The sequence below is a fragment of the Lolium rigidum genome, chromosome 3, assembly GCF_022539505.1.
Source record: "Lolium rigidum isolate FL_2022 chromosome 3, APGP_CSIRO_Lrig_0.1, whole genome shotgun sequence".
Lineage (NCBI taxonomy): Eukaryota > Viridiplantae > Streptophyta > Magnoliopsida > Poales > Poaceae > Lolium > Lolium rigidum.
The window spans coordinates 162,390,884-162,406,884 of NC_061510.1; the positions used below are offsets into that span (position 1 = coordinate 162,390,884).

Sequence of the window (16,001 nt, forward strand, 5' to 3'; positions counted from 1 at the left end):
TTTCCTCGCGTCGTGCTGAAGAGGCTGCCCACTGCTCCTGCTTCTTGCAATCGCTGCGGCGACACGCAGAAAGCTGCCGCCGGTATACACACAGCCGTGCCGTCGGTCCCAGCACGCCTGGGTGCAGCACACTGCAGCACTGCACACAGACACACACCTAACTTGTCGCAGCATTACTCACAATGACGGACGGGGATCTCCTGCGTCGGGTCGTTGGAAATGAACTCACAGTGACACCGTTTGGCCGTTAGAGCACGCGCCATGGCGCAGAGGATCGTCCACATCTGTGTCCCACGGGCGCAAATCGCTCGTCTCTTCTTCAACGATGCATGTCAGGCACGAGAGTGATGAGCCATTGATCGAGGAGCTCGTCTCCGTCATGATCCATGGCTCTGCTTGCTTTGGACCCCCTCCACTCCGCAACTCCCCTCGGCGCCAATCCTACGCCACGGCGTGCCCGTCGCTGCGCCCCACGCCCATGACTGCAGTTTCAGCTTTCAAGCCCTTTGGAGCCCGCCCGTCAGCCGTCCCGTTTCGAGAAACTGGAAAAGCGTTGCTTTCTCACCAAAGGTGAAGCGGCACGCTCATGCTAGTATTATCTTCCACCTCGATGTCTTCGCAGCCACACCATGAACGGGCGGAGGGCCAAAGTCTCTCCTCGCTCCTCTTGATTCTGAGCGCTGAATTCTGATCGAGTCTCAATTTGGATGATCCGATGATTTATATTTCTTAATTCTTTTTGGTGTGTTCCTCTTTAATATTCTTATTCGAGAAAAAGGTTTAGACCCAGGCTATGGCCTATTTATTATTTTATTCAACTTGCAAAAACATAAATCAAACAACCGGAAACCACGAAACTACCTCTAAAAGCTCAAACTACACCTACAAGCTGAACAATGGGAGAGACCACACCTAAAACCTCATTGTCAAGCCCATACAACACCTAAAAACTCGACAATGAGATAGATCATAACATCAGGAGGTGTGCTTCGGTGTCCCCCCTTCTCTCCCACTACCATCAAAGTTGAAGGAATAAGTTAGCCTACGAAAGAGTATTAGAGGTCCTAGCCATCTACATAGGACCAAAGTTTGAGGGGGGACACTGAAGCAAAAAAAACCTAACATCAGTGCCTGACTGCCTGTGCACTTGTATACTAATGTTCAACAAGGCTAGGCTGAAATCCTCCCGTGATTACAAAGGCAACGGACGAATTCAAGATCGTCCTGCAGGGTATCATGACAAACAGGACAGGAGAAATTCACGCAAATGCTCGTGGATTCCAAGCCCAACAGAACATACACCAGAGGCAGGAAACGACATCCGAAATCTTACCGCATGTGCACGCAGATCCTACATACAGTGCAAAAAGAAAACCATACCATACTGGCGTACAATGAGTCAAATAATGGAGGCACCAGTGGAGCCGACGGAGTATCATTACATTACAACGCGTATAAAGCAGGAGATCAAGATGCACAGGCAAAGCATACACGGAGTAGTATATGTAACAGAAAGCAGGGGGGGTGGAAAGAGCGCAACTGGGAGTTCTACTCCATATCAGGCGAGCACACTACGCTTTGTTGGGAGAACTTGGACCCCAGGAAACACACTAACACCTACCTTGCGCTATCTTGCCTTTGGTTCAAAAGCCATGAACGCATACAGCACGGGACTATTCGCTTTGCATGGACACCTTCCTTTCTTGCCTGCCTCCTTTGCTTTGGATCACACTCAACCAAAGCTCTTTATGGCATCGCGGTTACTCATTGCTCCATCAGCACCATCAGGGCCTTTTGAGGGAGGAGGTGCGCGGTGATGGAATTGGCCGGAATTGGCGGCCACCATGGTCCTTAGTTATCTACACCCAGAGGAGGAGTACATGCCTACGAGTTGTAGTTGAAGCAGCTCTACATGCCCACTGTAACCACTGTAACCACTGCCATTGTGTGTGCCTTCTTCTGCCCCCGTGAGCGTCACAAGCACCAAATGCGACTGAATTGGCCCCTTCAACTTAGTAATTTTACTTGCAGTCGCAGTTCAAATATATCAGAACTACCGAGGAGCTAGCTAGAGAGAGACAGCTCCCAACGTCTTGACCTTGAGTTTAAGAGACGTCAAGTAGCAGATTGCTTCATCAAGAACAGCTGTGGCATCCTTCGCAACGCCACCAGGAACAATCTTTCTTAGAGCAGCAACAGTCTCTTGTATCCTCTCTATTCTAAGCTTCCGGTCATCAGGGCTGTCATCTTCTGCTTCTTCTCCATCCCTCAGAGCGAGAGCAAACTTGTGGCCACTCTCTACTTCACCAATGCAACAGGACTGCGCATCATCGTCGTTGCCTAGATGCCTCTGTCCAATTGAACAATCAATCCTTGCTGAGCTGGCTGTGTCGACAACAGACCTGTCGGAACCAGAGCAGAGTTTTCTCTTCTTGGATGGTTGGGCAGCGCCTACGCTAGCACCAGCGCTGGCTACTGACTCTACACTCATGGTGTCATTGTCCACAGGGGCTTTGTTCAATTCATGCACTTTCTCATACCCTTCATCCGAGTCGGAATCTAAGAGCACATTAATATCTTCGGTGTTCTCATGAGTATCATCGGTGCTTTGTGCTCCAACATCAGTTACATTAGTTTCATTGCTAGCTTCCAGTTCTGGCACAGGATCCAAGGCCCATTTCCTTAGGAAGGGACCTGCAGTTGGAGTAAGTTTCTCATTCTGAAATAAAACCAGAGATCTCTTTTTTGGAGGATCAGCTATGGATGATCCTACATAGGGGGCCATTATCGCGACAAACCTCGAAGTCATTGGAAGAGGTTTGTCAGCAATAGATGCTGTAAACAATGGCACCGTTGCAGAAACTCCAGGGTAGATGTAGGCAAGGCTGTTCAGACATGTGGGCAATGTCACCGAATTGGTGCTATCATGACCAACATCAGGTGGGCAGGGGTTGCTTGTAGAGCTGTCGGTATTTAATTTCCATGGAGAATTAGGCCAATGGCACCAAGGATTGGCATTTTCTCCCATCAAGAAATAGTCACCAAACAGAATTACCTGAATATGACAGCACACAAAACTGAGCTTTAGAAAATTCCTCTCAGATAAAACAAGTATAGACAGCATGAGTGAATGAACGAACAGATGGAATTCTCACCAGAAGGAATTCAGATGAATAAGATGTTCTTCCACTTGAATTATGTTTGAGAAAGGGTTAACAAACACAAGTTCTATTCAGTGGAGAACTAGAGAGCAGAGTTAAACTACGTGACGGGTTTGAGGAGGTGTCGAAAGTACTCGGCCTACAAAAACAGAACCAACAAAGTAGTGTCAATATTGTTCACAACAGGAAGTTCCCGACAAAAGCAAGATATAACTCTCACAGTGTGAACATTGTTCACTAATTTCCAAATTACCTGGCAATTCTGCAACGACTGGAAGCAAGATATAACTCTCACAGAGATTCCGTTCTCATGCATAAACACGCGGAATCTTGTGTGGGCCGTCGCTTTCCAAACCATCAGTACTCTTCTCCGTTCTCCTCGGAAGATTTGACCGAACAACAACGGGAACAGGAACGCCCGGCGGAATTCTGAACTACCTTGGCAGACCTATGAGCCAAGAGGTGTACTGCTCCAGAAACGCCAACCAGAAGGGGAATCCTGAACTGCTCCAGAGACCTCTGAATCAAGATATACTCCGGTAATTTTACAGAATAACACGGCAGTAGAGGTTCAAGGACATCCCCTGGCGGAATACGTCTACAAAGAGCCCCAACCACCGCATGCTGCCAGTGCCAGGTACAGTCCTGGGAGCTTCAGGTTGTTCACCACACAAATGACCTGCATAAATAGAACATTTAGGCTCTTTGGTGAGTATCTTATGCAGGGAATGGTGCTGTACTCTGATACGCAGAACTGTGAAATGTATCAAGTAAATTTCTGCTCAAGAATTAAATATTTGATGCATCAACAATTTGAGGAAGAAAAGGTACACCCCTGAGACTAGGGCTGCTACCACTTGAGACATTATTCAGCAAACGCAATGAAATTGAGAGAAAGCTCCAAGATCTAGGGAGCCAGGGCGGGCATAATGTAAGGGGTTCAGTTCAGCCGCCCAAATGTTTGGAAGGTAAACTGGCATTACTACTCCAACATTCAACAAACAAATCCACAGCACACCTCAATACATCCAAGGATGGAAGATTTGGACTCACAGCAAGTAAGAGAACAGAACGGAACAAAACAAAACCCTCAGAAGAGTCCAAGGAAGTTAGTGCTCATTACCAGCAAATGGAGGCAATCCAGGTTCAGGATGGATCTCTACTCCACGCGCGGGTCCAACAGAGCGGAGGAGGAGGACGACGAGGAGTGAGCGGCGTGGTAGGTTGGGGATGGAAGGAGGAGCTCCCAGCAGAGAGGGGGTTTGAGAGAGAGAGGGGGAAAGAAGGTGCGTTGGATCTTTTGGGAGGACCGCACGCAGCGGCTACGAACTTAAGGCGCAGCGGACCGACCGATGGTGCCCTACTTTGACCTCCTAGCTTTATCGCATTGTGCGGTTTCTGGCCTTGGGGTGACGAATATATCTTTCTCAAACATAAATTCTGCTTATATCCCAGATATATGGTTTTTCTAACTCCCGTTCAATAAGAATTAAGTTAAATCTTCGTTTAACTCGATTCATTTACGAAGAAATCCACCGTCAAACGTACCCCTTCGCACCGATAGTGTCGTTGTCTATTCGACGGTGCCTCGGAGGAGGGATCCTCAGGAGGGGGGAGAAGAAGTAGGGGTTGTAGGGCGGAGTGTCCTCGGCACGGTGGTATGCGATTTATCCAGCTTCAAAACACCTGCACGATGACAGGGTCTACTGCTGCTTGTCTGGAATTATCTTGCGCTTTCGCGTTGTTACAATGAGTTGTGGTTGTGCCTCTAGGGCTCCCAGGATCCGGCTTATAAAGGCGCACAGATCTAGGGTTCACATGGAGAGTCCTAACCGGAATACAAGTTGCCTAACTATGGTATGTTATCTTGCCGTGTACGTCAAGGATCCGCCTTCACCTATATGTCGTACCAGATCCGGCTACCCCTAATGGGCCAGGCCGGATCCGACTTCCAGAGTTGGTAGGTGGATCCGGCTCCTTGTTCCTGGGCTGGACTTCATCCATCTTGATCTTCAGCAACTGGGCCGCCCGATGGGTCACATGCCACCATCCCCGTCTATGGGCCACCCGGGCTTGCCGGATCTAGGTACTGTCGATGGTACACCCATGAAGTATACCCACAACAGTAGCCCCAGAGTTTTCCGAGATTCACCTCTTGTTTCCGCCTTGCCAAATCATTGTTGCTTCCGACAATCCTCGCGGTAACTCGTGGAAACTTGAAGAACTCCAACTTCATGATCTTTTCCTTTTCAGCTCGCATGCCGGAAAAGTCCTTCATCTCGCGGGACTTCATCCATCGACATCATTTTTATAACGCATTTCCGGGTTATAACGACGTCATGAAGAGACGATTAAGGTTCCCCGCCTCCCGTTGACGGCGCCGCCAATCTACCTCGCTTCTGTGGCCTTTGGGCTATGGAGTGGGGGTGGATCTCTGCCCAAGCCGATGGAAGAGCTCTGTTTTCCTAGTTTTAGGGTTAATATTTGGTGGGGCGGCACTTAGATGGTGCTGGAAGCATCTTGTCCAATGAAGTCTTCCTGACTTCAACTCCCATCTAGATAGCGACGTCGAGAAGTTTATGAGAGTGGTGTGGTTCTCGAGGACTTTCTGGTTGTGAGGATCTTCGGATTGCCAAGGAGCGTCATGAACAATTATTTCCTCTTTTCCGTCTTTGGGACGAATGTGGTATTCTTAACCCGGTCGGTGACTTCCAGTCTACAACCAACAAACTTAGGCTGGGTCGGGGAGAAGCGGAAGCTTCAGCGCATTGTCAACACGGTCTAGAAGTTGAAGACAAATGACGTCTCAAAGATTTGATTGTAACTTTGGTTTTTGTTGAGATGCTTTGTATTCTTTAATGCTAGGGGGATCTAGATTCATTTAATTTGCATCGTGATCCCGTGAGCTTTCTAAATGGCTTACAATTGAAACTTTTTCTGATTATAAATGGATTGTAACTAAGAAAAAATATTCATGTCATATAAAATGGCAATATGGCGTTACTTGAATGAGAACACTCCTTGATTTCATTAGAGTTGCAAGAGGAGGACCACACATGCCCTATTACGAGCCTCTCTGAATTTCTGAACTTGTTTTTTTTTTAAACAGAGAAAAAGTTTTGCCTCATCCATTAATTAAGAAGAGAATTCTCACATTTTATAAAAAAACAGACGAAAGCCTCCAACAGCAGGATCAACCACACAAACAGCACACACACATACACGCACAAACGAGTCTAAACAGGACCGCACCCACTCTAGCAAAACACAAACGACCATAATTTGGAAATCGTAAGAATAAGGAGGAGGAACACACAAACATTAAAAAGGAGGATTGAGAGGATTGAGCATGCAAGAGGGAATGTTATGGAAAAGTTACGTACGTCATATGTCATCGGGGATGACTTACGAGTTGTGTGAATAAGTCGGCGTTGGAGGATAATAGTGGCTGAATCAGTAATGTATCCAAATTCGGCTCGTCACTTAAAAACCTACTCCAACTACTACTAGATTGATTGTATACCGGTTACAAGGTGCTCGTGACTTGGATAGGGAGCATCTCCAGCCGCGTTTGTCAAATCGTTCCCCAAAAAGGCATCTGATGGAGCGTTTGGGAGACTTGTTCGTGTCGCGTTGGGATGTCGCTCCCCAGTCGCGTCCCCCAAACGCCGCCCCTAAACAAAAATTCAAATAGTTCACATTTAAACGAGATCGTTTCCGCCGAAGTCGTTGCGATCAGAGCAGCCGCGATTAAAATACTGGATGCGCGATCACATTACAGACCGACATAAATTAGAAGAAGGGGTTGGGCGACGACGCCGACGCCAACGGTGCATCCTGAGTCGACGTAGGCCCGCCGATCACGATGACCTCGTCGTGATTTGCCGGTGTGCATGCTCCGTCGCCGAGGTAGAGGTTGATGCCGCTGACGCCGAGGCAGAGGTCAACGCATGTGTAGTAGCAGATGTTGTCGCAGACGCGTCTGCTTTTGCCGGCTCTTGCTCCGGGGTTGGGGTTGCTGCCGCTGCCTCGGCTCCCACCATTTTGGCTTCGCCGTCCCCTCCGCTCCACCGTCTTCTTCTCCAGCTGCGTCGCCTTCTTCTCCAGTTGCGCGCGCCGCCACCGTCTTCTTCTCCCGCTGCGCCGCCCTCCGTCCCCTCCGCTCCACCGTTGACAGCTTGCAGCGTAGGCATTCTTGGTGGCATTGATCGTCGGTCCAGCCTTACGGCTTCTTCTTCGGAGTCGGCGCCTTCCGCAGCTTCGCGAAGGGCGCTTTCGCCCCTTTCATCTTATTGCCCGACGGCTTGGTGGCCGCTTTCTTGGCCATTTTTTGGGTGCCTGTCAACGGTGCCATGGATGGGGAGAGGGTAGTGGCGGCGGGAGGGACGGGGTAGCGAATGCGGGATAGACGGTGAAATGTGTTGGGAGGGCAGAAATGCGCGACGGGAGAGGCGCGATTTGGCGAGAGAGGGGACAAAAAATTTATGTGCCGCTAACGCATCAGGCCTGCCACTCCCAGCCTCGCTTTTCATTGTGTCCGACGCACCCGGACCGTCCCCTGTGTAGCGGGAACAGGCTCGGGACGCCAAACACCGTATTGAGGCGTGCTGGACGAAACGAGGCTTTACGGTGTCAATTTTTTTTAAAAATGCTTTGGGGATTCGGCTGGAGATACTTTTAGCTCTATGGTCAGACGATTGTGTGTGTCACTGTGTCCTCTCGGAGGGACTAAGGAGGTATAGATTATTTTTTCATGGAAGCAAAATTCCACTAGGAGGGCGCACGCGTGGATGGAGTGAAGTCTGGCGCAAGTTTTCCTAGGCGGCACCTAACCATCTGCACGCGTGGATACGGTCTACCCCTACTGGTGCACGCGCGGCATGAATCAACATAGGGTATATGTTGACAGCATTGCAATACTCCTACTTCACGGCATTTCGTTTGTTGTCTATCTTTGTGAAATGACATTTCACTTTTTACTCGTTTCACGTCTGTTTCGGTTCACTAGTTCTTTGTCCGTTCACTAATCTAGGATCTTTTAATTTTTTCATAAATAATTAAATTTAAACACATTTTACTAATTTTTGGATATGGGTAGTCTAGCCTCTGCGGCAATCAATGTGTATAGGTTTTATTTAGATTTTATTCAGCAAAGATCTACAAAGTATATCACAAAATCTAAAAACACCACTTCACACTTGGAAAACCAACAATGGATAAAGTAACATGCTATCAAGGCCTTATGCAAAAAAAAAACACAAACAACACCCTAGCAGCTAATTACCCGGGGCATCACTATGACGAAACAGGAGCACACATCCGGTCTAGTAGACCCTTGGCGAGTGTCTCGTGCCCCTTGCTTCAGAAATGGAGATTTCCATCAACCGTTGATCCATCTTCAGGGAGAAGATCCGCATAGCCCTTGGTAGGCATGTCATCGTTGACATCATAGGCCTGACAACGCTTCTACCCTGTGCGAGTCCATCACACTGCGTTCGTCACCAAGGCCCCGTTGCACCATGCCGTCGAGACTCACCGTCGTCGACAAAGTAGATGCACACCACTCCACCACTTCCCGCCACCATCTAGCAGCTGCTCTAAAACGATGTTTCAAGAGATAGAACGACGCTTAAAGCATCGCCATCGTCCAATCCGGGATACCCAGATCTTGGGTTTTCTCTAGATCAACATGAGCGAAGTAGGCGCTAGCGGCAAAGGCGATATCTTCAACAAGATAACGGCGCATCGACGCCGCCATCCCCCTGCATGACCTAGATTGTCTCGGCTTTCAGCAATAGCCACGCCTCCCCAACTCCCTACTTGGACTAGATGCGAGATCACTACAACAGCACAACAAGTCACAATCTAGCGGACCGCCTCATGCGGAGGAGATGGATGCCACTGCCATGCCCAATGATGTTTCCCATGCTACCTCATGATGCGGGAGTAGCCGAGGAGTGCCTCCACCGCTGACGAAGCAACAATGTGAAAAACAAAAGCCCAACCGACCCATTTGGGCGCAGATCTAGCCCGACCTCTGTGCAACGGCATGCAGATCGGTGCACCTTGGGCGCCACCGACCCGCATCACCGTCTGGGGGGGAGGGGGGGCGATCGGACACCCTCGTTGTGCCCACCGGTCGACGACTGAAGAAGGTCTGTCACGCCACCAGGGCTTTGCCCGGCAATGCCTACAACGGAGGCGATCACGTGAAGTGCGCATACCAGAGTACGAGAGGACCCGCCAGCTCTACATTTATGTTTAAGGTTCACTTATTTTGGTTCGGGTATCTTACAACATGTCCAGATCATTTTATGCTCTTCAATTGTGCTCCGGAGCTCAAGAGAAGCGCCCAATTTTGACGAAGTGGCGGAAACCGATATCTATGAGGCTCCATGAATGTGGTAGAGTGGAGACTGATGTCTACGGGTGCTTCTATTCTTGTAGACAGTGTTGGGCCTCCAAGAGCAGAGGTTTGTAGAACAGCAGCAAGTTTCCCTTAAGTGGATCACCCAAGGTTTATCGATCTCGGGGAGGAAGAGGTCAAAGATATCCCTCTCAAGCAACCCCGCAACCACAAAGCAAGAAGTCTCTTGTGTCCCCAACACACCTAATAGGTGCACTAGTTCGGCGAAGAGATAGTGAAATACAGGTGGTATGAATGAATATGAGCAAGAGCAACGGTGCCAGCAGAATAGCTTGCCGGCGTATGGTTGATGGTGGTAATATGGTAGCGTAGTAACGCAGTAGAAACAAGAAACAAGCAACGATAGCGATATTTAGGAACAAGGCCTAGGGATTAGACTTTCACTAGTGGACACTCTCAACTTTGATCACATAACGTAATAGATAAATGCATACTCTACACTCTTGTTGGATGATGAACACATTGCGTAGGATTACACGAACCCTCAATGCCGGAGTTAACAAGCTCCACAATTCAATGTTCATATTTAAATAACCTTAGAGTGCAAGAAAGATCAACACGACTAAACCAAGTACTAACACAGAGATGCACACTCGTCACCTTCACACTATGTAGGAGGAATAGATCACATCAATACTATCATAATGATAATTAACTCCACAATCTACAAGAGATCATGATCATAGCATATGCCAAGTACTAACACGGATGCACACACTGTCACCATTACACCGTGCAGGAGGAATAAAACTACTTTAATAACATCACTAGAGTAGCACATAGATAAATTGTGATACAAAACACATTGCAATCATAAAGAGATATAAATAAGCACTTCACTACGCCATTCATAACGAGTGAGTAAGTATTCTCGTGAAATATAGCCTAAGAGACCCACACGGTGCACACACTCGTCACCTTTACACACGTGGGACAAGGAGTCTCCGGAGATCACATAAGTAAAACTCACTTGACTAGCATAGTGACATCTAGATTACAAGCATCATCATATGAATCTCAATCATGTAAGGCAGCTCATGAGATTATTGTATTGAAGCACATAGGAGAGAGATGAACCACATAGCTACCGGTACAGCCCCGAGCCTCGATGGAGAACTACTCCCTCCTCATGGGAGCAAGCAGCGGTGATGAAGATGGTGGTGGAGATGGCAGCGGTGTCGATGGAGAAGCCTTCCGGGCACTTCCCCGCTCCGGCAGCGTGCCGGAACAGAGACTCGCTGTCCCCCGGATCTTGGCTTCGCGATGGCGGCGGCTCCGGAAGGTTTCGTGGGTTTCGTCCTTCGTAATAGGGTTTTCGCGACGGAGGCTTTAAATAGGCGGAAGGGCAGCCTCGGAGGGGGCTCGGGGCCACCACACCATAGGGCGGCGCGGCCCCCTCCGGCCGCGCCAGGGTGTGGTGTGGGGCCCCCGTGGCTTCCCTCTGGCGGCTCTCGGGTGTTCTGGATGGTTCCGGGAAAAATAGGAACCTGGGTCTTGATTTCGTCCGATTCCGAGAATATTTCGTTACTAGGATTTCTGAAACCAAAAACAACAGAAAACAGGAACTGGCACTTCGGCATCTTGTCAATAGGTTAGTTCCGGAAAACGCATAAATATGACATATAATGTGCATAAAACATGTAGATATCATCAATAATGTGGCATGGAACACAAGAAATTATCGATACGTCGGAGACGTATCAGCATCCCCAAGCTTAGTTCTGCTCGTCCCGAGCAGGTAAAACGATAACAAAGATAATTTCTGGAGTGACATGCCATCATAAACTTGATCATATTGTAAACATATGTAATGAATGCAGCGATCAAAACAATGGTAATGACATGAGTAAACAAACGAATCATAAAGCAAAGACTTTTCATGAATAGTACTTAAAGACAAGCATCAATAAGTCTTGCATAAGAGTTAACTCATAAAGCAATAAATCAAAGTAAAGGTATTGAAGCAACACAAAGGAAGATTAAGTTTCAGCGGTTGCTTTCAACTTGTAACATGTATATCTCATGGATAATTGTCAACATAGAGTAATATAACAAATGCAATATGCAAGTATGTAGGAATCAATGCACAGTTCACACAAGTGTTTGCTTCTTGAGGTGGAGAGAGATAGGTGAACCGACTCAACATAAAAGTAAAGAGAATGGTCCTTCAAAGAGGAAAGCATCGATTGCTATATTTGTGCTAGAGCTTTTATTTTGAAAACATGAAACAATTTTGTCAACGGTAGTAATAAAGCATATGAGTTATGTAAATTATATCTTACAAGTTGCAAGTCTCATGCATAGTATACTAATAGTGCCCGCACCTTGTCCTAATTAGCTTGGACTACCGGATCTTTGCAATGCACATGTTTTAACCAAGTGTCACAATGGGGTACTTCCATGCCGCCTGTACAAAGGTCTAAGGAGAAAGCTCGCATTTTGGATTTCTCGCTTTTGATTATTCTCAACTTAGACATCCATACCGGGACAACATGGACAACAGATAATGGACTCCTCTTTAATGCATAAGCATGTGACAACAATTATTATTCTCATATGAGATTGCGGATATATGTCCAAAACTGAAACTTCCACCATGAATCATGGCTTTAGTTAGCGGCCCAATGTTCTTCTCTAACAATATGCATGCTCCAACCATTATGGTGGTAGATCTCTCTTACTTCAGACAAGACGGACATGCATAGCAACTCACATGATATTCAACAAAGAATAGTTGATGGCGTCCCTGTAAGCATGGTTATCGCACAACAAGCAACTTAAAAAGAGATAAAGTGCATAAGTACATATTCAATACCACAATAGTTTTTAAGCTATTTGTCCCATGAGCTATATATTGCAAAGGTGAATGATGGAATTTTAAAGGTAGCACTCAAGCAATTTACTTTGGAATGGCGGATAAATACCATGTAGTAGGTAGGTATGATGGACACAAATGGCATAGTGGTTGGCTCAAGGATTTTGGATGCATGAGAAGTATTCCCTCTCGATACAAGGTTTAGGCTAGCAAGGTTATTTGAAACAAACACAAGGATGAACGGTGCAGCAAAACTCACATAAAAGACATATTGTAAACATTATAAGACTCTACACCGTCTTCCTTGTTGTTCAAAACTCAATACTAGATATTATCTAGACTCTAGAGAAACCAAATATGCAAACCAAATTAGCAAGCTCTAAGTGTTTCTTCATTAATGGGTGCAAAGTATATGATGCAAGAGCTTAAACATGAGCACAACAATTGCCAAGTATCAAATTATCCAAGACATTTTAGAATTACTACATGTAGCATTTCCCAATTCCAACCATATAACAATTTAACGAAGAAGATTCAACCTTCGCCATGAATACTATGAGTAAAGCCTAAGGACATACTTGTCCATATGCAACAGCGGAGCGTGTCTCTCTCCCACACAATGAATGTTAGGATCCATTTTATTCAAACAAAAACAAAAACAAAAACAAACCGACGCTCCAAGCAAAGTACATAAGATGTGATGGAATAAAAATATAGTTTCAGGGGAGGAACCTGATAATGTTGTCGATGAAGAAGGGGATGCCTTGGGCATCCCCAAGCTTAGACGCTTGAGTCTTCTTAGATATGCAGGGGTGAACCACCGGGGCATCCCCAAGCTTAGAGCTTTCACTCTCCTTTATCATATTGCATCATACTCCTCTCTTGATCCTTGAAAACTTCCTCCACACCAAACTCGAAACAACTCATTAGAGGGTTAGTGCACAATAAAAATTCACATGTTCAGAGGTGACACAATCATTCTTAAAACTTCTGGACATTGCATAAAGCTACTGGACATTAATGGATCAAAGAAATTCATCCAACATAGCAAAAGAGGCAATGCGAAATAAAAGGCAGAATCTGTCAAAACAGAACAGTCCGTAAATATGGATTTTATTAGGCCATCAGACTTGCTCAAATTAAAATGCCCAAATTGAATGAAAGTTGCGTACATATCTGAGGATCATGCACGTAAATTGGCTTAATTTTCTGAGCTACCTACAGGGAGGTAGACCCAGATTCGTGACAGCAAAGAAATCTGGAACTGCGCAGTAATCCAAATCTAGTATCAACCTTTCTATCAACGACTTTACTTGGCACAACAAAACACAAAACTAAGATAAGGAGAGGTTGCTACAGTAGTAAACAACTTCCAAGATACAAATATAAAACAAAGTACTGTAGCAAAATAACACATGGGTTATCTCCCAAGATGTTCTTTCTTTATAGCCGTTAAGATGGGCTCAGCAGTTTTAATGATGCACTCGCAAGAAATAGTATTTGAAGCAAAAGAGAGCATCAAGAGGCAAATTCATAACACATTTAAGCCTAACATGCTTCCTATGCATAGGAATCTTGTAAATAAACAAGTTCATGAAGAGCAAAGTAACAAGCATAGGAAGATAAAACAAGTGTAGCTTCAAAAATTTCAGCACATAGAGAGGCATTTTAGTAACATGAAAATTTCTACAACCATATTTTCCTCTCTCATAATAACTTTCAGTAGCAACATGAGCAAACTCAACAATATAACTATCACATAAAACATTCTTATCATGAGTCTCATGCATAAAATTATTACTCTCCATATAGGCATAATCAATTTTATTAGTTGTAGTGGGAGCTAATTCAACAAAGTAGCTATCATTATTATTCTCATCAAGTGTAGGAGGCATAGTATAATCACAATAAAATTTACTCTCCATAGTAGGTGGCACCAAAAGACCACTATCATTATAATCATCATAAATAGGAGGCAAAGTATCATCAAAGTAAATTTTCTCCTCAATGCTTGGGGGACTAAAAAGATCATGCTCATCAAAACCAGCTTCCCCAAGCTTAGAACTTTCTATATCATTATCAACAATGGTGTTCAAAGCGTTCATACTAATATTACTACCAAGCATGCAAATAAGATTCCATAGGTTTTTTAATTTTCGCATCAAACAATCCATGTTTTAAATCAGGAAATAGAATAAGAAGCTCATTGTTGTCCATTATGCCAAACTAGTGTAAACAAGAAACAAAAAGATGCAATTGCAGGATCTAAAGGAAATAGCTTCGAGCACAAACACAATGGCGCCGGAAAAGTACCGTTACTCGGAACCGGAGTATGAGTGCCTTTTTACCTTTCCTCCCCGGCAACGGCGCCAGAAAAGTGCTTGATGTCTACGAGTGCTTCTATTTTTGTAGACAGTGTTGGGCCTCCAAGAGCAGAGGTTTGTAGAACAGCAGCAAGTTTCCCTTAAGTGGATCACCCAAGGTTTATCGATCTCAGGGAGGAAGAGGTCAAAGATATCCCTCTCAAGCAACCCTGCAACCACAAAGCAAGAAGTCTCTTGTGTCCCCAACACACCTAATAGGTGCACTAGTTCGGCGAAGAGATAGTGAAATACAGGTGGTATGAATGAATATGAGCAGTAGCAACGGTGCCAGAAAATAGCTTGCTGGCGTATGGTTGATGGTGGTAATATGGTAGCAGTAGTAACGCAGTAAAACAGTAAACAAGCAGCGATAGCGATATTTAGGAACAAGGCCTAGGGATTAGACTTTCACTAGTGGACACTCTCAACTTTGATCACATAACAGAATAGATAAATGCATACTCTACACTCTTGTTGGATGATGAACACATTGCGTAGGATTACACGAACCCTCAAGGCCGGAGTTAACAAGCTCCACAATTCAATGTTCATATTTAAATAACCTTAGAGTGCAAGAAAGATCAACACGACTAAACCAAGTACTAACACAAAGCATGCACACTCGTCACCTTCACACTATGTAGGAGGAATAGATCACATCAATACTATCATAATGATAATTAACTCCACAATCTACAAGAGATCATGATCATAGCATATGCCAAGTACTAACACGGATGCACACACTGTCACCATTACACCGTGCAGGAGGAATAAAACTACTTTAATAACATCACTAGAGTAGCACATAGATAAATTGTGATACAAAACACATTGCAATCATAAAGAGATATAAATAAGCACTTCACTACTCCATTCATAACAGTGAGTAAGTATTCTGTGAAATATAGCCTAAGAGACCCACACGGTGCACACACTCGTCACCTTTACACACGTGGGACAAGGAGTCTCCGGAGATCACATAAGTAAAACTCACTTGACTAGCATAGTGACATCTAGATTACAAGCATCATCATATGAATCTCAATCATGTAAGGCAGCTCATGAGATTATTGTATTGAAGCACATAGGAGAGAGATGAACCACATAGCTACCGAGTACAGCCCCGAGCCTCGATGGAGAACTACTCCCTCCTCATGGGAGCAACGAGCGGTGATGAAGATGGCGGTGGAGATGGCAGCGGTGTCGATGGAGAAGCCTTCCGGGGCACTTCC

General features: G+C 45.6%; 1 protein-coding gene across 1 annotated transcript; it reads right to left on the reverse strand.

Moving 5' to 3' along the window:
• Positions 1-2,056: 2,056 nt before the first annotated feature.
• Positions 2,057-3,255, reverse strand: LOC124698541. Its single transcript, XM_047231029.1, has 2 exons — positions 3,156-3,255; positions 2,057-3,055 (listed from the first exon to the last, which is right to left on the reverse strand). Exon 2 carries the CDS (start codon positions 3,026-3,028, stop codon positions 2,069-2,071), a length of 960 nt encoding a protein of 319 aa, XP_047086985.1. The 5' UTR covers positions 3,029-3,055; positions 3,156-3,255; the 3' UTR covers positions 2,057-2,068.
• Between the last annotated feature and the right edge of the window lie 12,746 nt (positions 3,256-16,001).